This window comes from Ambystoma mexicanum, chromosome 10 (assembly GCF_040938575.1).
Source record: "Ambystoma mexicanum isolate Mex_15411 chromosome 10, UKY_AmexF1_1, whole genome shotgun sequence".
In the NCBI taxonomy this organism is placed as follows: domain Eukaryota; kingdom Metazoa; phylum Chordata; class Amphibia; order Caudata; family Ambystomatidae; genus Ambystoma; species Ambystoma mexicanum.
In genome coordinates, this window is record NC_090932.1 from 1,029,547,379 (window position 1) to 1,029,572,550 (window position 25,172).

At 46.0% G+C, this 25,172-nt stretch overlaps 1 protein-coding gene across 1 annotated transcript in view; it reads right to left on the reverse strand.

The window, feature by feature from the left end:
* LOC138491960 (cytochrome P450 2J4-like) overlaps nt 1-25,172 on the reverse strand; it is a 169,796-nt gene that overhangs the window by 74,989 nt on the left and 69,635 nt on the right. Inside the window, exons 5-6 of the mRNA XM_069618847.1 lie at nt 2,486-2,662; nt 948-1,089 (exon numbers count right to left, since the gene is read on the reverse strand). Coding sequence (XP_069474948.1) covers nt 948-1,089; nt 2,486-2,662 — 319 coding nt within the window. The remainder of the gene's footprint in view (nt 1-947; nt 1,090-2,485; nt 2,663-25,172) is intronic.

Below are 25,172 nucleotides of genomic sequence, written 5' to 3' on the forward strand. Positions count from 1 at the left end.
TTGGGATCAGGAAGAATCTGCCTTTCCCTGGCCACATGAGAAGGGTCCCAGACCAGATTTCTGGGAGGAATCATCAATGATTCATCACACCTTCCCAGGTTGAAAAGTTCAATACCATTAATTTAGTAATAATAACAATATTTACTCGGATGTGAATTATGCATGAAGCGCTACATCAAAAAGTAATGTTATTACTGAGTCGATTCTGGGCATGGTTCTCAGCCTATTGACTTATACAAGCATCTGTTTTTCATCTGTGCTGATTCATGGCTTCAAAAAGCTACTGGTCATTTGGAATCTAAGTGCTAATAGGTAGCCACTGTGAAAGTGGATTTCAGGGAAGTGAACACTAGTCCACTTTAAAGTAGTGAGAGACTATCAAATCGCTTCATACAGATGGTCAAACCTCTTCTAGACTTTACTGGTTTTAGTTTCTACCAACCTAGGCTTGACTGAGCCGGCAATTCGCTCAGAACTGGTCATAACCTGGTCCACTTGCACTTCTAGAGAATTCAGAACTTTGAGTCTGCAGCAGCGGTACAAACCACACCTCGTAAATGTAGAACCTTGTGCTTATGTCATATCTCTAATGCTCACTCCCTTGCTCATAGAGGATCGCAAAAGACTCACACTCTCAGAAGCGTTGAGTGTTCTTGAATAGAGATCCTCAATACTGCCGTAAACGTTAGAGGGCCCATCGCGCAGCCTCAGTGAATGCTATTGTTGCTCTAACCGTGTGCACACTACAAACTCTTCCTCATTACCAGCAGCTTTGACAGCTGTCACAAGCACAGGGAGTCTAGGTGAGATTACACAACCGTGTGTCAAAACGCAGTCTCTTAGCGGAGCTACGCACACCCTCAGACTTCAAGTATCCACTTTACTTCTACTCAACATGTTGATTACATACACTTTTTTAATCTGATTTCACCTGTTTAGGGTCTCACCTTGCATAGCTGGTTGTGTCACCATGTGGAGGAGCGCCCAGCGTAAGGTGGTAGTGGTAGTCTCTGTGCCGGCTCCGAAAAAATCAGTCACTAGTCGGATCATGTTTTCTTCATCATATGCAGAGGTGGGGTCATCAGAAACCTGTGTGGGTTGATTAGATAGTTGATGAGAGTCACGTTTGGCAGGTTCGAGATGTTCAAAGCAGCATTAAAATTGGAATTATGAGGTTATGAAGATATGCACATTGAAAAATAAATGACACGGTAAAGGATTGTAGCCAGGGTTTTATAAATTAATCAACTGGATTGCCCTCAAACTGGAAGAAAATGGGACACAGCTGGACTATCACCCTAAAGAATTGGATAATTAGGTTGTGTCTTTCCATTCCAATTTGGAATAGATAACAATGGATAATAATTTTGTTATGGGGAGAATGAGGTTTCACACCTGGGGTACTGATGGATGCAATTTTGGTGATCTTGTTTGCATATGGATGCAATAGATTATTCAGACTCCCCAAGACATAGTGACATTGACTTCCAGATTTGTCAGCAAGAAAATTAAAATATTGCAGAACAAAGGTATATTTTGCAGCATTTATGCTTACTTGAAATAGTTGTAGGTAGCTACTAAATGTACAGAATTCAATTTCTAATTTCTTTACTGTGCCCTAAGATTATAAGCAATCTATCACAAAGAGATTTGCTGCACAGAAGTGATATGGGGGGTTTAGAGCTGCTGCTTCTATGATCAGTGGACATGAGAAATCGAGATGGATTTGCCAATCAGGCTAATTTTATAATAAGTGGCAGATGGGTGAGATGTTATAGCTCCCTTTTAGCAGCATTTAGGAGGCATTTCGGAAATTGTGCTGCGCATTCGAAAACAATTACTGTAAATTGGATGGGCTGTTAATGGTTTGCACTATATGGTAAGGAGAGAGCATCAAAGGCTGAGAACAATGGCTCAAACCTGAGAAGGGATGGGTGGGTTCAGACCAATTCTATGGGAAAGTGAACCTTGGCAGCTAAAAACTAGGTAATCATTGGGGTTTGCCCCACGTCTCAACTAGAAGCACCAAAGATGGCCACAGTGCTAGAGGAAGAGGTAGTGGAAACATCTGTTTACTTGGGGTGGTAAAATCCATGCATTAGTCAAAGATGTGATCAGTGAGGGAGTGAGGAAAAGCAGCACAGGATCATGGAATCAATCCATGGGAATACATAGATGGCATTTACAAGTCACATGCAAGGTAGACTGGGATCCATAAGGCTAATGGTTGCAGCCTTGGAAAGACAATCAAGTCCATTTAAGGTATCACAAAACCTTTACCATTAACTATGCTCCTTTGATAGTTTGCTCTTCAAGTGGCATTTTTTGTGAGTATAAATAATTCACCAGACTGCATTTGGCACAACTAAGTATGGTTAGTGCCATGCGTGTCTTTTATCCAATTAAACAGTGATATTTTCCATCAGCTTCGATGTCCACCATCAATCAGGCAAGGCCAAACATCATGGAAGCAGAAGGGACTTACTTTGGATATTTTGGTCAGGTAGAAGTCGATCATGTCCTGGGGCTCCTCTGGAATTCCGTTCTCTTGGTGCCGTTTGATCTCCATCTTCACAAATGTCTCCAGGAAAGTGTTGTACTTAAACATATCTTGCTGAGGACCTGGAAGGTGCCGCATCAGCCAGGGGGCAATGTCGAAGATCTGCATGGTGAAATATAGGGATTTCTCATGTTTTTAATTAGCCGTAGCATGGTCTTTGCTCAAGGACTTTGTGCAGACTATTTCCTGCAGTGAGATCATTTCAAAGAATATGTGCACTACATAGAAGAGTCAAGCCTGTGAGATCTGACGGAGAAAGCATCATTGACAACAGGATGTGATCAGGACAGGGTAATGTACGTAACTGGGACAGTAATAAACAGTGTGCATGGCTTTTTCGTATTCTTCTTAAACTACACATAAACATTATTAGAGACACATGGATAACAAGCGATTTTACCAGAGTTTCACCATGTGTCGTCAGCTTCAACAACTGGGATCATAAGTCAAGTCTCCGGCTCCAATTTCAGTAACCTAGCAACTAGACTCATCTTAAGAAATGTGTCTTTCCTTAATCTTTTATTAACACCTGGGTTGGAACATGACATTCCTGTGGGCCAATCAGGAGTGAGAGCAACTGGGAATTAATCATTGGTATACCTTGGTTCCTGTTGACCGACTGGAATTTATGTTCACCTAGAGGCCCCCTTCTGCCGCCACGCTAGCTCTGCCTTACGTTATCTAACTCTGACACTCTCCTCTTGCCTTCCTTGCACCCATGCTGGCACTCCTTTGGCAGGGCTTTCCACTCGTAATATGGATGCACTCCACTTCAATATCTGCAAAAGCGAAAAGTGGATCCAGGCCATGAGCACCCATTAATTGGCAGCCAAATTGAATGAAAATATTTACATATTTCTCCTGACAAACGAAGGCTGACACTAGCTTCAGCCAGCACCCTGGTGCTAATAGCCTTCTTGCACAAAGGCTGCAGGGAAATAGGGGACATTATGATTCCTTAGCCCTCCTTTTATGTCCTGGCTGCTTTTGGTCACATAATAGCCCGTATTCCCGGCAGCTCCAGACAAAGCTTCATGCGCATCATAAACCAGGGACAAATATACCAGATGAATTTCTGCCTCTTTTACTTAAGGACCACTATCACCCCTTAATCTTCCATATCATGGTGGTCGCCACCCTATAGTTAAGGTGAGTCGGACTCCCATAGGAAACCCCCCAAACAATGAATTTCTAATAACATCTGATTTGTGTGACGGCTTTGGTTGGAATTGTGAAGACAACTACGTATGCCCACATGAAAAGAGCTTCTATCTCTGGCTGAGGAGCTGCGAATAGAGAATTGCATATCCAGCTTGCATGTGTGAGGCAAACTCGAATAACCTTTTGTTATATATATAAAATGCTCCAATATAGTTTAAAGCTCTTCTATGTTCCCAGTGCTCTCTGAGAGCTCTGAGAGACAATTTTCTAACCTTTTGCTGAATGGCATTCTTTTATTTGTAGTCTCCCAGTCACGATTGGGGGGATATTGCCACAATTGTACAGTTTTTGCCTAACATAGTTATCTTTATAAAGCAGAGTATTGTTGAAAGCCAGACATGGGGGTGAGGAGGGGAAATGATGATGGGGAAAGTAAGTCATTAGTATTTACCCATGATGTGGCAAGAGAGGTTGCAATCCTGGACAGCGGTGCAGTTATTTCGCCCTGATTGTGGCTGTTTTTCAGGGCACAAGTACAGGACACATGGGGGTGGACAGCGTAACTTTATTTCAGAGGGTGGACGCAACCCCTTGGATTTTTTTAATGTTGCCAAGCTTGCTCAAGTATTTGGTTACCAGGATTTTACTCAGGTTGGCATGTTCCCAGTGTAGACGCTTAACCACAAGAATGTTTCGTATTGGGATTTTGTTTTCCAGGGAATATTTCACTACAGATTGCTGGGTTTAAAAGGTCAACACCTTGTTTACTTTGCCAGCATATTTATTGGAACATTTAGGGCCTCATTACACGGTAGGCGGTAAGGGTTAACGGTCACCGGTAATGGTACCGGTGACCGTTAACCCTTACCGCCTTACTACGAGGTCCCTTAGCGGGTTGGTACTTTAACGCCTGCTTTTAGCAGGTGTTAAAAACCAACCCGCTAAGGGACCTTGGTGCTAATTACGGCACCGCAAATTTGCGGTACCGTAATTAGCACCTTCCCCATTCCCATTATGCCCTATGGGGCAAGAATGGGAATGGGGAAGGGCAATGGTGGAAGGGGGAATTACCGCCCCGCCAACCTTGGAATAGGGCGGTAATTCCCCTTTCCACCAAGGCGGTGCCGGTATTTTACCGGCATGGACCAAGGTGCTAATAGCACCTTGGTCCACCGCCTACCGTGTAATGAGGCCCATCTCTCAGGTTATTTTTCTGGTGTTTATTACTTTTTTTTAAAAGTCCAATGATTTTTTGTCTTGTGCACTTTCGTCTAAGGGGAAGGTCAATTGAACTACATTTGTATATTTCACTTTAAGATATATGTTCACTTACTCTGCGTATATTCATGGAAGCCAGCTTTTGATTTTCGCTATGGGGGCACCAGTACCTGAGCATATGTTATTTTTGCAGCCAATCATTTGATTCCCTTTTCCAAGTGGCTTAAATGTGGTTATTTGGTGTTATGCGATATATCAAAACAGTCACTGAGAGACTGGTTATAAAACAAGGGGCTTGTAGTATGCTGCTTAACCAAAATGTGTGATCCTTGGCAAATCATTTAATTTCACTCTACACATTTGTGATTCCTCAAAGCCTGACATCTTTTATTCATAACAATACTACTGTCAAAACAGGTCAAAATCAGTCTGGGATTCATGATTGTCTTTCAGCGATGGGTTGCAAGTGTTTTAAAATAGCCATGCCCACTGGCCATGGCCAAAGGTCTGGTATTGTTTTAAAATGGACAGTGGGCACGGCTGAAGGCCATGGCTAGTGATCTGGAAGTGTGTTAAAATGGACTGTTGGCAAATATCTATAGACTAACAAAACCCTTGAAATTTAAGATAAAAAACATACAGTTACAGGGACGTTAAGGTGAGAAATTAATGCAACAAAACCCCTGAAATTCAGCTAAAGCCAGTTTAAATCCATGCCCCCTGTTATCCAGCCTATGGCCACAATGATGACATCACATATGACATCCCTAATGATATCACAGGTGATCACTGATGACATCACTGGTGACCTCACTGTTTACATGATATATAACACCATGATTTCATCTGTGGTGACATCAGACATAATATCATTTATAACTTAACATAACAATTTAGGCTGTGGCCTTTGCCATGGCCAAGGCTGTGGACATTGTGCATGGCCTTTGGCCATGGCTAGTGGCTGGTTATTGTTGTACAATATACAGTGGGCACAGCTGCAGGCCATAGTCACTGGCTATGGCCGAGGGCCATAGATAGTGGCCCCTGGATGTTTTACAATATACAGTGGGCACGTCCGAAGGCTGGGGCCACCGCCTATGGATGAAGGCCATGGCTAGTGGCCGATGAGTGTTGTAAAACATACCGTGGGCACGGCAAGGGGTGTGCTCACTGGCCATGGCCAATGGCCATGGCTTTGGGTCTGTTAGTGTTTGAAAATATACAGTGAGCATGGCATAAAGGGCGTGGACACTAGCCATGGCTGACTGTGTTAAAATATACAGTGGCCCTGGCCAAAGGCCATGACTAGTGTACGGTTACTGTTCTGAAATATACAATGGGTACAGCCGAAGGCTGTGGCCCCTGACCAGCACCGAAGGCCATGGCTAGTGGCCCCTCAATATGTAAAACTATACAGTGGGCACGGCTAAAGGCCATTGAAGACAGAGGTCCAAGTGTGACCCTCATGACTCCCACTCGGCTTGCCACCCAAAGGCTGAGAAACGAGAGATGCACATCACTCCTGGGCCCTTTATCACCATTGTCGATGTATCGCAGATTTGAGAAACGTTAAATGCTCAGACAACCATTTAAACCGTACCCGATTGACAATATGGAGGAGATAGAGTTATCATCGACTGACTAGAACTTTGAAAGCTGATGATGTCACTCTTGATGCATTTAGACATGAGGCATGTAGCATCCATGCACAATGCCTCACAAACACTTTTAGTTTATTGCAAATAGACACAAATTAAATATTTATGACCCATGGTAGTTAGAGGAATGATACACTTTACACCAGCAAATCTTAAACGATGCAGAAACAGCAACACGCCAAGGATACATACAATCAGCTTGCACGTGCTTAGCTGCGACTAACATGGGCAGCCATAAGAACAAAAATGGAAGCCATATGTGCACTGAAGTGAATGGGGAAGGTAAAACAGACTTTGAATACATGGGGAAGTTGACAGCTTGGTTCCGTAGAAGGCAGACAGACAAAGCTTCCAGCACAGACACGGTCCACATCCTAGACAAGGATGAGCAGAGACAGAAAGTTTACAGTTTACCAAGACGATTAGACACCTGCAAGGAATACACCTTAAAATCCTCATAATTACGAGCAGGATAGCTCCATTTCGTGATCGACACACATGTGACGTGGAAGACTACGACAGTGCCTATTCATTCGATGCATATGGAGGAAAGCTGTTCCCATCGAACCAGAGGTGGAAAGATACACTTTTTACACATGTTCAAATCTGGATCTACGCTCTAGCGGATTAGGCGATCAGAGATGGCATCATGATGAAAACATCTGTACACTCAGGGTGCCTGGTAGGTCTTAATCTTCCAGGCCATGATCAACATCTACAAAAACAGGTGATCAAGGCCTCCATATCACATATAATCCACTTTTTTTTCGTATACACTCATAGTTGTTTCTCAAAGAAATATAATGTTATTCATATATCAAAAGTAGAAAAAATATTCCAAGATGGCTACCGGCACTGTGTAGACGTGCCAACGGCGCCCCCCGGACCCGACTTCTAAAGGTGCCCACCTCCCCAGCAGTAGCCGAGATTCGGGTGGCTTGGGACCTCCTGGACACGCGGGATAATGAATCTAGTAGTGCCGAGGCCAGGCGGCCCCCATTGGACGGTCTGCGGGGGTGCTGTGGCGCGTGTGTCCTCTGAGGAAGGCTGAGCGGTGGCTTGTCCGCGGGAGTGGGACTCGTGGAGGCGCAGCGGCCAGCAGATGAGAAGGCGGTCGCAGCGACAAGGACCCACCAGAAGACGGCCTTCCCTAGCAGGCGGTGCCCAGTTTGGAACAAGGGGCCGGGCAGGCGGCAGAGCCCCAGTACGAGGGACAGCTGTCGGCGGCGGCTCCCAGAGGACGGCCGGGGGACCTGTAAGCGGTGTGGCCCGCTTGCGCGGCTTGCCGGGGTGCCGTGGTGCGCCTGGCCGCTGAAGAGCGGATCGAGGAACTGACGAGGAGGGCCTGGCGGGTGGCGCAGCAGGCGGAAGCGAAACACCCCCGCCAGCGAGCCTGAAGAGAGCTAGTGGCCATCAAGAGTGAAGGTAGCGGCAGCGAGGGGATTTGCCCGGGGGGCGACCAGTCTTCAGCTATGGGGCTCAGATTGAGACCGTGGGCAGAGGGAGCGCCAGAGACCCGAAGCGAAGGAAGGCTACCAGCAGAAGAGGCCTGAGGATAACGTGCTCGTGGAGCCTCTCCAGCACTTGGCAGATTTTGGAATACGGAGGGGAGAGAGGGCGGCTGCCTGTAGAGAGGACGGGTGACCACGGACGAGGAGGCGCGGCGGGTGGCGGTGCCCCGGCGAATTGGAGGCCCAGGAGGAGGTAGGAGACCTTCTTGGAGAGGGGGGAACGTCCCCTTATCAGCCCACCGAGCAGCGACAACTGGGCAGGAGTGAGGGCCCCAGCTTCCCCAACTGTTGCACGCAATATCTGGGCCTGGTCTGTGGGGGAGGCGGTCAGGAGCTTGCGACACCGGCGGAGTGTGAGTAGTTCAGTCTCAACGTGCAGCGGGCCTGGGCAGGGCTGAGGGGACAGTAGAGTGCCCAGAGGGGCATAGTCACTACAATATCGGCCCCGGACTGATGAGGACGGGGGGCTGCTCCTGCCTGTCGAGTGTGGCCAGTGGTTAAGAGACAGGTGCTGGCTGAGGTGCTAGGAGGACCCCTGGAGAGATACGGCCACCTGGGCCCGCTGTGCGGGGGGAGGCAGACATACGCTGCCTAGCTGCGGAGAGCCCACGGTGGTGCGCAGTGGACCCGTGGCCTTATACAGGGGCAGCTGCGCAACCTCGGGAGGAGGCGAAGCAGATGGAATGTCCACAAAGATCAAGGGGAGGGGGAATAGGCCGCCCCAGGCCCCAGGAGATAATCATAGCACTCTTCATGAACTGTGGCAGGCGCAGGCCCTCAAGGAAGGAAGCAGACCCCCCGGAGAGTTGGGGGGAGAGGGCTGCTCCCAGGGGAGTGCAGAAGACTCAGCAATACTACATAGGCAAGAATTCCTAGGGGAGTTACAAGCCTTACAAAATAACCTAACTAAGACTTTTCAGGAACAATTCCAGTTGATGCGAGCGGATCTTAATGAAGTCATAGGAGAAATGAATCAAGAAATGCATCAACTGGGCGAAAGAACGGATACCCTAGAGAGAGGCCTCCAGGAAGTGGACAAGGACACTACTGCAAATAGTGAAGCGATTGAAAGACTGGACACCACCACCAGAAACCTAGAAACACAGATGGAGGATTTGGAAAATCGATCCCGCAGAATTAACATCAGGGTGAAAATGTTGCTGGAAACGGTACAAGACAAGAACCTGAAAGAGGTACTCCAAGAGGTATTATCTTTGCAGATATCCTGGGCGAAGGCGAGCCAGGAAAGCTCGAGCTGGATCGGGTGCACAGAACGGGGCGGATGGCCAAGGGACAATCGGCGAGGCCGAGGGACGTCCTGGCGGCTTTCGCTAGGTATGCGCAGAAGGAGGCGGTCCTCAGGTCAGCACGATTAAAGGAACCCATCATGTTTGAGGGTCAACAGATCGCGCTGTTTCAGGATCTGTTGAGCAGTACACTCCTGAAGAGGAGGCAGATGGGCCCGTTACTGAAGATATTAAATGAGAAAGCAATACGTTACAAGTGGACCTTTCCATTTGGTCTACTCTTTGAGTGGGAAGGTGCCCAGAGGCGCATCACATCTCTGCAGGAAGGAGCTGACCTGCTGCAAGTGGACTTGGACGACGCACCCTCGAGCTCGAGGCCAAGAAACCCACCTGGCAGATCCAGATCGAGGTCGTGGGAATGGACGACTGTAGGGGATAAACGGAGAAAAGATCCAAAGGATACCGATCTGCAGCATCCAGGAAAACCTGGAGAAGGGAGAGCTCATAAGTGAGAGCTCATAAGTGAACAAATCCCTAAGTAGAATGGTCAGCGATAGGGGTGGTGGGCCTCTAAAAGGTGGATGAAAGCGTTGGGTTTTTTGGTGGAGCAGCCATGTTGGAAAAGGCCACCAAGTTTGACGACCACATAGTGTTAGGGGGCCCCTTAAGTGGTTAACGCATAATGTGAGGGGGTTAAATACCCCTCTCAAACGGAAGCTGGAGCATTTCACACAGAAGGAGGGGCTGGACATCCTGGGGCTTCAGGAAACGCACTTGATACACAGGGACCAGCGCAGATTAAAATTACGCGGTTTTGACCGGATCCTCCACACCTCAGGCCCTAGCAAAGCAAGGGGGGTGGCCCTAGCCATTCGAAACACAGTGGAGTTCAGAGTCTGCGATGTGGTTAGGGATAAAGAAGGGAGGTATATAATAGCCAGGGGGAAGTGCCAGGAGGCCCAATACACAATTTCAGTAGTTTACGCCCCTAATTCGGATCAGGAGAAATTTTTGCATCGAGTCATGAAGGTGTTGGAGGAAGAGGCGTGGGGTCAGATCGTCCTTCTGGGCGACCTCAATATTGCATGGGACAGGAAGAGGGACAGGGATGGGCAGCGAGCATACGGGGGAGGGGCAGTAATATCTGCGGATATGAAGGACAGGTTCGTTAGGATGGGGCTGTGAGATGTTTGGAGGGAATGTAAGGGGGAAGAGGAAGGCCACACCTTTCTATCGGGGGTGCATGGGTCGCAGTCCAGAATCGATTATATTTGGGTCTCGGCAGGCCTGGTGGGTAGTATTCGCGAGGTACAAACTGGGCCAATAGGAATAGCGGACCACAAAGCGGTTCCATGGTCCTAGATCTGGGTCAGAGGGTGAAGGGTCTGTGGGGGTGGAAATTCGCAGAGGCCATAGTGAGGGATCCGGAGGTTAGGGGGGTTATTGAAAAGAAGATCAAATTATTCTTCGATCTTAACAGGAAGGAGGACACCGGAGAGGGAATCAGGTGAGATGCTTTTAAAGCTACTATTAGGGGGGAACTGATTGCCATAGCGGCTCATCGAGCAAAACTTTTAAAATCATTGGAAACCCAGCTAGAAGTTGAGGTGGAGGCCGCTAGGCAGGCAGCGGGCGATACCCCCTCTTGAGCGGCAATGCGGGTTTACAGGAAAGCGGTGGGCCAGTTGGAACATTTGCACACTAAGAAGGCTGAGGGTGCCCTCCTGGCGGTGAGGCAGAAATATTACATGAAAGCTAATAAACCGGAGGCACTACTAGCTCACTTACTAAGGGGTAATAGGGCACGAAATGCAATCACAGCGCTGAAATCAGTATCTGGCGCTCAGGTTACAAGGCAAGAGGATCTACAGGAGGCTTTTGGAGAGTACTACGATTCCCTGTACGCCTCCCAGGACCCTCAGAGCGAAACTCAGGAGGCATTCCTACAAAAGGTGGAACTGGGGATAATTAGTAGGAGTACGCGGGAAGCCCTTAATCAAGAAATCTCGGTGAGAAAGACGATCAGGGTTCTCCCGGCACACAAAGCCCCCGGCCCAGACGGTTTTACCGCGGCATTTTACAAGTTGTTTAGTACGCAGCTAGCCCCACATCTGACATCCCTGTTTAATTCTTTTAGGCAAACGGGCAGGGTCACCCCTACCATGGAGGAGGCGAAGGTCACCCTCCTTCTCAAGCCTAATAAAAACCCAGAGGAAAGATCCTCATATCGCCCAATAGCTTTGATTAATGTCGACACGAAGATATATACTAAGATTTTGGCGAGCCTTCTGGAGTCCATTCTCCCGAGCTTGATCCACCCCGACCAGGCGGGGTTCATTAGAGGTAGAGAAATATCGGACAACATCAGGCGAGTGGCTCACATAGTCGAAAAGGCACAAAAGAGGAACACTCCCGCGGTCTTGGTGGCGTTAGATGCAGAAAAGGCTTTCGACTGCGTGGAGTGGTCTTTTTTGTTTCGAGTAATGGAAAGGATGGGCTTTGGGGGGGACTTTATGAGGATGGTTCGGTCTAACTACCAGGACCCCAGCATCAGGGTGATAGTTAACGGGAAGGCCTTGAGGCGAATATATCTGAGGCAAGGAACGAAGCAGGGCTGCCCCTTCTCTCCAATACTCTACACGATATACTTGGAACCTCTCCTCCAGGCAATCAGGGAGACGGCTTTCGCGGACGATATGCTGTTGATGTTAACCGCGCCAAGGGAATCGCTTCATGCGAGTGTGACCTTGCTGGAGGTTTTTGGGGAGGCATCGGGGCTGAGAATTAACACCAACAAGTCGGAAGTGCTGAACCTGACATTAAGGGTCAAGGAGCGGGACAGGTTAAAGGAGGATTTGCAATTTAGGTGGAGCCCCGGAGGGATCAGATACCTGGGGGTGAAGATCACAGCTACTTTGGCAGGGTGGTATGCGACTAACTTTCCCCCGCTCCTCAAAGCGGTAAAAAAGGACTTTCAAAAGTGGAGAGGGCACCGGGTGTCTTGGGTTGGGCGGATAGCTGCAGTGAAGATGGTCACGTTACCAAGGCTCCTGTATCTCTTCCAGGCTGTCCCGCTGCCTATTCCGTCGACTTTCTTTAAAGAGCTAGATTTGCTCACCAAAGGGTTTGTCTGGGAAGGGAAAAGGGCTAGGGTGGCCTTCAGGCTCCTGACGGCAGCCAAGTCTGAGGGGGGGCTCGCGCTGCCGAATTTTCAGCGATACTATGAGGCAGCACAGCTTCGAGTCATTAGGGAATGGTTAATGGGAGGCGAGGGACTGCCAGACAAACTGTGGGTGAGGATGGACAGGGCGGTCGCGAATCGCAATCTAGCAGAAATCCTATGGCTTCCCAAACCGCTCAGGCCCCGACATCTTTATGAGAGCGCTATTACTAAGCTTATGGGGAATACGTGGGATAAACTGGCGGGCTCGGGAGGCTTGACTACATTCCTTTCACCCTTCAGTCCTATCTTTGGTAATGGGGACTTCTCCGGGACTGGAGAGAGGGGCTTTTGTGCAGTGGCAGGAAGGGGTTGCAGGAAACTGGCGGATATGTTCCGAGATGGGGAATTGCTGTCATTTCAAGACTGCAAGAGGGAATTCGCCATCCTTGAAAGCGAGAGATGGCGGTATGCACAAATTCGGCATTGGGTTATGCATCCAGGGATAAAAAAGGTGGCCATCCGAAATTTCTCCTTACTAATGATGGATCAAAGGGCCTAATCTCTAACATTTATAAGATCCTGTGTAGTGCTACTGCGGGCATCCAGTGGCCCTTTATGAGGGAATGGGAACGGGTAGTGGGAAGGGAGATGGGCAGATCAGATTGGGAGGGTCTATGGAGAAAGGTCCCTAAATTGGCTAAGGCTTCCCAATTGCAAGAAGCTTGGTACAAGGTATTGTATGAGTGGCACTATACCCCCGCTCGGCTACATGGGATGTATCCCGAGGTCTCGGAGAGGTGCTGGAGGGGATGTGGCCTGGTAGGCACCGCCGAGCATATTTGGTGGTCATGCCCAAAAATTGCACCATTTTGGGGGGAGATACGGAAAGCTCAAGATCGGTATTTGGTCCGGGGGATGATAGGTCTCCAGCGTACATACTACTAGGCATTCGGACGGGCAACGTGGTGGGTGAACCTAGAGGGAGGGAGAAAGCAAAGGTGATAATGACACTGGCAGCTATGATGTTAATAGCACGGAAATGGAAGAGCCCTGAGGTCCCTGTGAGCCAGGACTGGCTCCAGAAGATGTGGGAAATAGTGGCTCTGGAGTGGGCGACTTACACCATTCTCAACAAACTTCAGAGCTTTGAACTGTTGAAATTTCTTAAAGATGACATTAGAGTGATGTGGTGCCCGCAGCGCCTGAGACTGTTGAAACTACAATGATTGTGATATGTTTATTCAATGGACTGGTGATTTCGGAAGCGGTGGCTCGTTGTCTAAGGGGGAGAAGTGGGAGGGGATAAGGGAGGGGGGAGGGGATGCGAGGGAGGGGGGGTTCGGTTCTGCTTTTTTGTTTTGTGTGTGGTAAAATTCTATCTAAATTTCAATAAAGTTTTCAAAAAAAAAAAAGTTGAAAAAATAATGCACAAATGTCCATAGACAACACATGGACATTTCAACATATTATACAACATAGCGCTAGGTCTATTCAAATTTCCAGATACAGAAAAACCTTGGTTATCAATATAAGACCCAAATAAACATAGATCCAACATATATGTGTAAAGTGTAAAAAAGCCCCTGACTCATTAGGGGTCCCGTCTAATCTTGCTAGTCCTTTTCTCTTATGACCTGCCCTTTTATTTGCAGTGTCGTCATTGCTTCTTGGGAAGTCTACACAGTGTGTTTCGGCCGTCTATAGAGCATTAGCTATTGCTCCGGTAAGTGGCGGCCTTCATCAGGACATAGCCAATTCTTTAAACAATCAGATGTATTTCTGTGTCTATAAGTGAAAGGACAGATATTTATTTATTTATTTGCATTTTTAAAGTGCTCACACAGCCCGGGGGCATCGAGGCGCTGTTACAGATTTTTTTTTGTCTTAGTTGCATATTTAGAACACGTTTAAAGGTTCTAAGCGCGGACCCGGGGATCGAACCTCTGTTGCTTTGTGTTGCCTTGCTTCCGAGGCAAGCACGTTGCCACTGAACTATCCTCCTGGGACTAACTATCCTCCCGGGACTATGCACGTATATATTAGAACTAGGATGGAAGTGTGACATGTAATTATAATAGGACGTATCAATGCATTTTAGGCTGTTTCAATCGTCATTTAATGTAATGCTGAACTCCCTACTATGTGGTAGTAGTCAGTCCCCTAGTGGGATCTAGAGTGACCCACTTGTCCCGTTCAGCGTTGTGCCTTATACACCAGTGCATATAAATCAATATAGCATATACATCAGCATTTATATATATCCTCTAAGTCCAGTAGCTAATGACCTGGTATGTCTATCAGGGTTAGAAAAGCTTACCTGCGTGTTGTATATAAAATTACTGAAGGCTATGCAACGTCCTTATATAGGAAACCATCAGACCGCAATGGATTACTGCACTTTATAAGTTTCCATCTGGCTGACCTTAAGATCAATCTGCCCTACAGTCAATTACTTAGAATCCGTAGAAACTGTAGCAAGAGAGGAGATTTTGTGAGGCATGCTGAACACCTGAATAAGAGATTCCTGGATAGAGGATGCCCCGGGAAGGCGGTGAAAAATAACTTAAAAAGAGAAGAGAATCACAAGAAAGATTGGAATGTGTCACTACATTCAGTCTGGTTAGCAACCAAATAAAAAGGATTATACAGAAAAACTGGCATTTGGTTAAGCAACCTGGAACACTGAATAAAAAACATTATTTGCATTTAAGATAAATGCAAATTTAAGACAAAAATTGGTTCAAACTTAGAAAATACCCCACAACACCCCAGGGATTTTGCCACTTGGGAGCTTCCTGCAGTGGTGGGACACTAAATTACTGTATCAACATGGCAGATTGAGATAGGAACTAAGGACTCACACCAATTGCAAAAGCAAATATGTGATCTACATTGTTGAGTGCCCTTGTAAGTTATTATATATCAGCAAAACCATTAGCCAAGTGAGACAGGGCATCTCAGAACATGGATCTTGTATATGAAATTTGGTGCCTGACAAGCGATTAGTGGACGATTGCAACTGCATGGGACTTACAGATCAAGATATATCTTGGTTTGTAGTACAGATGCTCAAACCTCAGCTGCGGGGGGTGACCTTGGAGGCCTGGATTACCAGTTTTTGTATAACATGATGGGAACATACAGCACCTTCGTGATCATTCCCATTACCGTGAGTGATTCCACTCAGCCTCGTAGCTGTCCAAGGTCCCAAAGCTTGGAAGACACATTGGGCCTCATTACGACCCTGGCGGAACGGGTTAAACGGCGCCGTAAAAGGCTGCGGCGCCGTTCAACCCGTCCCGCCACATTACGAGGTCCCCTCGCGGGACACGTTAAGCACGCCTGGGAAAACCAGGCGTGCATACCGGGTCCCGCGAGGGGACGAGGGAGCAAACAACGGGCCATCTCGTTATGGCCCGTTGTTTACTCCCTCTCCCATTCCCATTCAGCCCTATGGGGGCTGAAATGGGAATGGGGATGAACCGTGTCCGTGTCCTCGAGTGAGGAATTACCGGGCCATCCGAACTCGGAATGGTCCGGTAAGTCCTCATTCCGAGGACACGGACACGGATGCCGTTTTGCCGGCAGCCATGCCGCAAATAGCGGCATGGCTACCGGCATACCTCGTAATGAGGCCCATTCTGTTTAATCCATAGCTACCTTTCACATTAAGGCACACTATGTTGCAGTGGCCGATAGGTTCCCTTTAAACCTGTAACTTTGTATTTGTAACATTTAGAGGTGGTCCTAGGAGGAGCCACCAGATATGGCGATCCAATGACCAAACTAACCCCTAAGTATTATATATGTAGTTTTCCTAAACTGACCAATCCCCATCCCTGATAGGTTTTGGAAGGTGTAACTTGCTTTTGTGAGGTCATTTATGGTTAAAACGGCATGACACATGTTTAGAGAATGAGAACCTGTGGACTGCTGTGCCGTTCTAGTGTGATCCCTGTCTCTGTGTTTGATAATAAAAACAGTAAACTTTGCCCCATAATTGATATGGTTGAGTCTTCCGTTCTTGCGGCAGGGATTTTGTTGGGGCCCAAGTACACTCTTGCTGGTAATCGGGGTAGCTGCTAAGGGTGCCCCGCCGCTTCTTTACAAGTGGTAGCAGAGGAATGGCCGCTAAGACCTTTCAGCACTAAGCCCGCCTCGTCCCACCGCATGCCTGAAGGGCTGCGCAGCGGCAGCGAGGATCGGACCCTAATATCACGCGTGGGAATAATTGAAGAGGTCGTCAGGAGCCGATATGGAGAAATTCCTGCCGGCTCCCCGTGGGATGCCAGGCAGACCGGACGGCAGAGTGGCAGATTCTGGAAAAGTACGTGTCCGAGGGGCTTCAGCAGATCACGGAGTGTAAGTATAGACTCAACTATACAGCAAATACAGGGTAAGGGAACGTTCTGCTTAGTGTTGCATTTCTGTGTTCAATAGAAAGTTACCCGTTCTTAAGGCAGTCAGTTTAGGTGGTCAGCTTAGTTTACGGATGAAAAATACATAGAATAATATTAAAAGGTTACTCGTATTCGAGACGTTAGCTTGGTTTATGCATGAAAATACCAGCGTTGAACCGAATCAAGGTACCCAAAATTGAATAAATCCGGCAACCAGCAGATGAACAACCATGAAAAAATGAAAAATACAAAGAAAACTGAAATTCCAATGAAAGCGATTGCATACGAAGTTGAAGCCATAAATGGCATCGGAGTGTTTCCAGTCGGAATACATTGCAAAAGGCCATAAAAGAGTGACACCTACTAGCCAAAAATAATATTGCAGTTGCAAAAAAATATTTAAAAGAATAATAGTTTTATATGTTATAATATGTTCAAATAAAGTCCATTCATTCATTACTCATGTTATTCAACAAAAGATTTTTCGTTATTTAATTCACTGAAAATCTATTTGTTATTTTTCCTGTTGTTATTAACACTGTATACTTCTCTACTTGTGGCGTCCCTCGGGGCTCTAGCTTATCACCATGGCTCTTCAAAATCTACCTGGCCCCTTTGGCCCACCTGATCTACACCTACTGCCCTCACTTCCAGTGTTATGCAGATGACACACAACTCTCTTTGGGCTGCTTTCCCCTAACTCTTACTCCTCCTCTGCCTGTTTTATACCTGACTGCCTAAATGCTCTTCAGGCATGGTGCTCTGCCAATGATCTCTGCCTCAATTTGTATTTTATTTATATTTTATATAGCACCTTCAAACAAAGCGCTGTACATTTTAAAAGCAAAGTACGGTGCAAAAGAATGATAAGCAATAAACATCAATCCTGGTCGCGAACAGTCAGAGGTTTTGGAGAAGGTGGGTTTTTAAGGAAAGACAAAAAAGAGAATAAACAGCAATGGAGCGTAGAGAAGGTCGGAGAGCATTCCAGTGCAGACGAGCAAGAAGATGGAAAGATCAGAAACTAGACTGAGCGCATGGAGGACGAGGAACATTGAGTCTGAAGAGGGCAGAAGAACGGAGAGAGCAAGATGGGGTGTAGAAGGATACAAGTTCAGCAATATAATCAGGGGCAAGCCCATAGATGGATTTAAAGACTAAACAAAGAAAATGATATTTGAGTTGGGAGTGAAAAGATAACCAACCAAGTGAAGCAAATGAAGAAGAAATAGAATCTCAGTAAGAGAGAACACAAAGTAGACGAATTGAAGAAGTATAGATTGATTTCAGAGGAGGAAGACAAGAGCTTGGGAGACCGAAAAGAGTGGTGGATCAATAGAAAAGTCGAGAAAAGATTAGAGAGGAAGTTAGAAGTTTGGAAGCTTGGAAAGTGAGGAAAAGACAAACCTTGAGAATATTATGAAGATGGAAATGACAGGAACAAGAGGTAAGAGAAATGTGATGAGCAAAAGAAAGATTAGAATCAAAGTAGAGCCCAAGATTACGAGCTGTGGGAGAAATAAAAAGATCAGAGGGAGGGAAGGATATAGATGGGGGTGGAGGATGAGGAGGAAGAGTGTTAGCAGGGAAGAATAGGACGTCTGTCTTCCCTGCGTTAAGAGTGAGAAAGTGAAAAGCCATCCAGGATTTAATAGCAGAGAGACAAACTGTGAGGGTGTGGTATATTCCCAGATTGAAGGAGGAAAAGAATAGAAAAAGTTGTGTATCATCAGCGTAAAAGTGATGAGAAAGCCCAAAAGGGGAGATTATAGCAGCAAGTTGTGAGGTATGCAACGAAAAACGAAAAGGACCCAGAACTGACCCTTGGGGTACTCTGTGCTCAAGGGAGAATGGCAAGGAGGTCTTGCCTGCCCAAGAGACAGAGAAAGTTATATATGACAGATAGGAAGAGAACCAAGAAAGGACAGAGCCCTTAAGACCAAAGGGAAAAAGAGATTCCAAAAGCAAAGCATGATCCACGGTGTCAAAAGCAGCAGCTAAGTCGAGAAGAATAAGAAAGGAAGAGTGTTTGGAATGACGAGCTGACAGAAGAGCGTTAAGCACACAGATCAAAGCAGTTTCAGTAGAGTGAAGAGGACGGAAACCAGACTTCAATTTCAAGGAAGATGGGCCACACTAAAATGGATGTTGCAGAAGACGTTCCTGTATGAATATAGTAACATCAAGACTCAAGACATGATATATAACTACTGGAGCACTGACAAGACAATAGAGTACATTTCTGATGGCCCACACAAAGGAGAAGCAAGGGTAGTGGCACAAAAGGAATTACAGTGCCCCAAGACAGGACAAAAGAAAATACGAGGAATCCCAGGATGCTGGGAATGAGGGATATTATTATATGGACAAATCTGCACAGCCCAGTGGTAGAAAGAGGGAATGGTTGGGAGAAAAGCACATGCGCTCCGCTCAGTTCCAGTAAAAGTGGTACAGAGGAAAACGACAACTGCCTCAAAGAATGGGAAGCAAGTGCAAAACTGCTCACATGGGTAGAGAATGAAGCAGGTGCTATGCCCATTCTGCCACTCGAGAGTGCTTCATCACATTTCCAGAATGATGGTCCAGTAAAGGTTGGAGATAATAAGGGATGCAAGCAGATATCGAAGATACCTGACATGAAGGTCGGCACTGCAATGCTAATGGACCACTACTGGGTCTGTGGATCAAAGGCATACATGCAGTTGCCGCCTATTAGGGGAGGAATATGCTCTCTAGTACAGTTAAACATACCAACATTAGAAGTAAAGACATACAAGTAGACGGGCTCCCTAAGATGGCCACTCATCGAAGGAAGAAGAGATCTGTAGAACTGACAAGAGTGAAGAGAGGGAACTATGTATCATCAGAAATGGAAGATACACTTGACGCAATACCACCAGAACATAGGCTGTTCGGCAGGACCAAGATGTTCTTTCCGTCCATCGTTCCAGTGGTGAGCGTGAATGCCAAGTGACTCCAAATTACATGGTGGGAGCTGATGCAGACACTAAACGCAACCGTTAAGGGGTTCAACGCCATCAACGAAGAATTGAAAGCTGTCAGATGAATGGCCCTGGAGAAATCATACATTCTAGACCTTCTTATGGCCATGGATTGAGGCGTTTGCGCCAAGATCAGGCCTTCTTGCTGTACATTCTCACCCGCCCACGATGAAGAGAATGGGACTATGACAGAGGCTATCACCCAACTATCAGACCTGCATGCTAAAATGGAGGCAAAGACAAATGCTGTAGGAAAGGATGACAACTGGTTGTCATACATCTTTTCCTGGATACCATCATGCATGGCCAACAGATTGAAAGTACTGATAGTAGCATTGATACTAGTGTTATGCACCTTCTGTGTCATCAGAGTAGCAATATCACAATGCAGAAAGACTACTGAAAAAACTATAGGGATGAAAGTATTACTGGATGTAGAAACAGAAGAGGATGAGGGCACGTAAATACGAAATGTGTGGAAGGCACAACTGACACAGTGTCCACTGTTCCCACAAGGCACAAAGTTCGAGTTTCCTGTCAACTCTTGCGGCTATTGGGGAAAGTGGGTATGGTGCATCCTTGACAGAGATTGCAGCTACATGACCTAGAATTTGGATGACCATGTGAAGTATGATGGATAAGTAAGAGGAGTAACTAAGGTTGGGTCCCGAAACTATATGTGAATAGAGAGGGTCATTTGGGGAGTGTGGTTGACTTGTTGACCAGAGGGAGGATTGAAGACGGAGGTCCAACTGTGGCCCTTGTTACCCCCCCACCCGAAGGTAGAAAAAACAATAGATACACATTACTCTTGGGCCCTTCATCACCATCGTCGAGGTATCGCAGATGTGAGAAACGTTACATGCTCAGACAGCCATTCAAACCGTACCCGATAGACAATATTGAGGAGATAGAGTTGTCATTGATCAAACAAGTTGACTGACTAGAACTTTGAAAGCGGATAACGTCACTATTGACATGACAACCTAGTTGCATTTAGACATGAATTAAATGGGCACAAGACAAATGCTTATGACTCATGGTAGCTAGAGGAATGATACACTTATAGCAGTAAATCTTAAGCTATGCTGAAACAGCAAAACGCCAAGAATACGTACAATCAGCTTGCACATGCTTAACTGCGATTAACATGGGCAGCCATAAGAACAAAGATGGAAGGCATAGGTGCACTGAAGTGAATGGGCAAGACAAGACGGACTTTGAATACATGAGGAAGTTGGCAGCTTGGTTCCGTAGAAGGCAGACAGACAAAGCTTCCAGCACAGACACAGTGCACATCCTTGCCAAGGACGAGTAGAGAGGGAAAGTTTCCATTTTACCAAGGCAATAAGACACCTGCAAGGAATACAGCTAAAAATCCTCATAATTGCAAGCAGGAGAGCTCCATTTAGTGGTCCACACACACGTGACCTGGAAGACTAGGACACTGCCTATTCATTCGAGGCAGATGGCGGAAAGCTTTTCCCATCGAACCAGATGTGGAAAGACACAATTGCTACACAGGTGCAGAGCTGGATTTACGCTCTCAGAGCTTAGGCGATCAGAGATGCCAACATGATGGGAACATACAGCACCTTCGTGATCATTTGCATTACCTTGAGTGATTCCACTCAGCCTGGTAGCTGTCCAAGATCCCAAGGCTGGGAAGACACATTCTGTCCAAACCTTAGCTATTTCCCTTTTAACCTGCAACTTTGTATTTGTTACATTTAGAGGTGGTCCTAGGAGGGGCCACCAGATATGGCGATCCAATAACCAAACTAACCGTATGTATTATATATGTAATTTTCCTAAACTGACCAATCCCCATCTCTGATAGGTTTTGAGCGGTGTAACTTGCTTTTGTGGCTTTTGTGATGTCATTTATGGTTAAAATGGTGCAACACGCGTTTGGAGAATGAGAACCTGTGGAATGCTATGCCCTTCTAGTTAGATCCCTATGATAATAAAGACAGTAAACTCGCCCTATGGTTGAGTCATCCGTTCTTGCAGCAGGGATTTTGTTGGGGCCCAAGTACCCTCTTACTGGTAATCGGGGGAAGCTTCTATTGTTTAATTTGTTTGACAAGTGTAATGTTGTGTTTCTGAATATGTTTTTACCACAACGTTCGTGAACTATGGGCGCAAATCGCAAATACAACATGGTGTCTGTTTCAAATGTTTTGATGCACCTCCTGTTTCTCAATTGACCAATCAATGGCCTTATACGAGGTCGGTGAATATTGGCCACCTCTCTGATTAGTCCAGAGACATCCGGGACACAGACCCAGGAAGTCAGTCCACTGACTGAACAGAGATATCACCAATTTGTTTACCTACTTTTGGGGCCGTTTAAAAAAATCTACTGGATGGATTAACAAAAATATGCAAAAGCACGCTTTCAGGACCAGGCCTCTGCCCATCCTCATGCAAGTTTGGTGCAAATCCGACCAGTGGTTTGGGCTACGGCCACAAGGAAAATGTATTTCCATTCATATTTATCCGGATTTCAAATATTTTGGGACCCCCCCATATAACTCCCCTTCACCCCCTGCGTGATGAAATAGCAGGAAACTTCACAACATTATTCAGGGTTTTGCAAGGTTTTGTGAGGATTTGTCAAACAGCGCCAAAGATATAAGCCACCCAAAAACTGATATTCCTATGACACAAGCAACTTAACCATAACTACACGGTCGCTAACACAGACCCTGTAATATATATATATATATGTGTGTATATATATTAGAAAGTAGAAAAGGTGCATTCAATCACTCGCCGGTGTCCCACAAAAGTGCCCAGAATAAACAATTTTCAGCCAAGAAAGGTGCAAAGGACCGATTCTAGTTTATTGCACATCACATGGTAAAAAGGAAACACAGTATTTCCTGTTTCGTAGCCTGCTGGCTACTTGTTCGAATACAATTCAATCATTGCTCTGATTGTGTTTTAAGGAGGACAGTTCATGATCTCTATGGTTCTTTGCAGACAGTCCTTTCATTATTTCTATAGCTGCAGTGTGGATAAAGGGTTCCATGGCATTCCATCGGCCGTTTTTATTTTGCTGCATTTTTTGCTGCAGATTTTTTGCCGCAAAAACTCATCACATTTTTTACATTTTTTTATGGGGGGTTAACCCCCCCAACCCCTCCTTCCCAACTATTTAGAATCTAGCACCCCAAACCCCCATAAACATTATATCCCTCTACCGACCCCGGCGATGAAAGGACGTTGTACCGGCTAAAGTAATGAAGGCAAAGCCTTAGCAAATACAGTCGGCTATTTTTAAACATTTTCGAATTTTTTTTACCAATATGTCATTCACTCTCAACTATGCTTAAGGTGTGAAGGCAGTATATAACTAGTGTAAAACCAGTGTAAAAGCACCTCTACCACTTAGGTTATTACGCAATTCCAAAACAAGCTACAGTACTGGTTTAAATCCGGAATGGATGCCAAAGAATTCAACGTTCGTTATGGCAATATGATCAAAACTGCGTAGTGCATGAAAAAAGTGCATAATGCAAGGTGCCCATTGTTATTTCATAAAAACAACCATTGAATCAAATAACAGATCAGTCATGCCTGACATTAGCTGTGGGTGTAAGAACAGATTGAAAATTATTTCATATTCAGAAGTGAAATAGATTTTGCAAGCACATTAAGTCCAATATTCAAATTAGAACTCCAGGATCAGCTCCGTCCACGCCTATCCTGTACAAAGTCAGTTAAAGTGCACAGTACATGCAGAATACAGAATGACTGGACATACTTGCCAACATTCGGTGACCAAAAAGATGCAGGATTTTTCAAGTTTCATAAATAATACTTCACATAACAATTACATCACAGGAAGATACAAAACATACATTGTTGGCAGCAGTAGAGCATTCTAAAATAGACAACCCATCAAACAGCACAAAATGGAAAAAATGTCAAATGTAATGGTAAGTAAACACTGAATTCAATCATTCCTGCAGTGCAAGATGAATAACTGAACAACATGGAGACCGATACCTTCCTCAGTCTGATATGCAGATACTGTGTGATTGTGGTACGCTCTGCCACGTGATTCCAAGGGTGGTTCACCCTTGGCTTGTCTTGGCCAGAGTGCAGGGCACAGTCATGTAGCTGTCAGGTCACTGGATTGGTCTGAGCCCATCACTCAAAGTAATAACTTACCCACCCACCGCACAGACTAACTAATGTGTTGCATGCTTTGACATGGGCCGGTCTCAAGCAGCCTGCCTTAGAGTCACATAAATTACTTGCCCCTGTAAAAAGCAGTAGGATCTGTCACCCAAATCTGTAGGCGGCAGGACTGCTTAAAAAGCAGTAGCCTACTGCCTAAATCAGTAGGGTTGGCAAGTATGACTGGATAGTGAAAGTGTATAGTGTATGGACTAACGTGCGTAGTGCACAGTGCTTGTTCTGATTACCCAAACATGTAGAGGCAATCAGATATGTGCAAATTCGAGTAAAGCGCCCAGTGCATACAAAATACAAAATGACTGAATAGTCAAAGTGCATAGTGCGTGATATAAAGTGCGTATTGCACAGTGCTTGTTGTTATTGCCCTGACATGTCTGTGCTGTCAGATATCAAAACATAAACACCAAACACCAAGTGCAAATATAGATGGACATTCGCTGTTTGTTCGGAAATATATGTCACCTACACAGATACATGGACAACCGACCTGGATTGAGGAATTGTGCATCAAATGTTAGGGTTGATAGGCATTTTACAAATCTGAGAATATGTTTCCTTTTAATGCAAAAGGATTTCCAGACATGGATTTGGCATATGTGAGAACACGTTTTTACCACACGTTACTCCACTGAAAAGGGCGGTTTACACTTTATTCATGTTTATGTTTATGTTTATTGAATTTATATAGCACTTTAAGCCAAAGCGCTTTACAATATAACAACAGGTACAAAAGTGAGAGAAGCGTATTTACAAACATGAACAGGTCATTAGAACAATAAGTAGAACTATTTACAAGGGGGGGAGAGGGTGTGGGGAGGATAGAGGAGGGGGTAGGTGAAGGGAGTTACGGTGTAGGATTTGAGGTAGGGGGAGGGAGTGGGGCGGAGGGGGGAGGGGAAGGGAAGGGGGAGTGATCTGGTGTCCTCATTGCCCTTAAGTAGTATTTGTTACCAAATTAAGGTCAGAGGGGAAGGAGAGAGGATTCGGGGGAAAAGAGGGGGGCAAGGGTAGGAGGGGAGGGGTAGGTAAGGGAAGTCAGG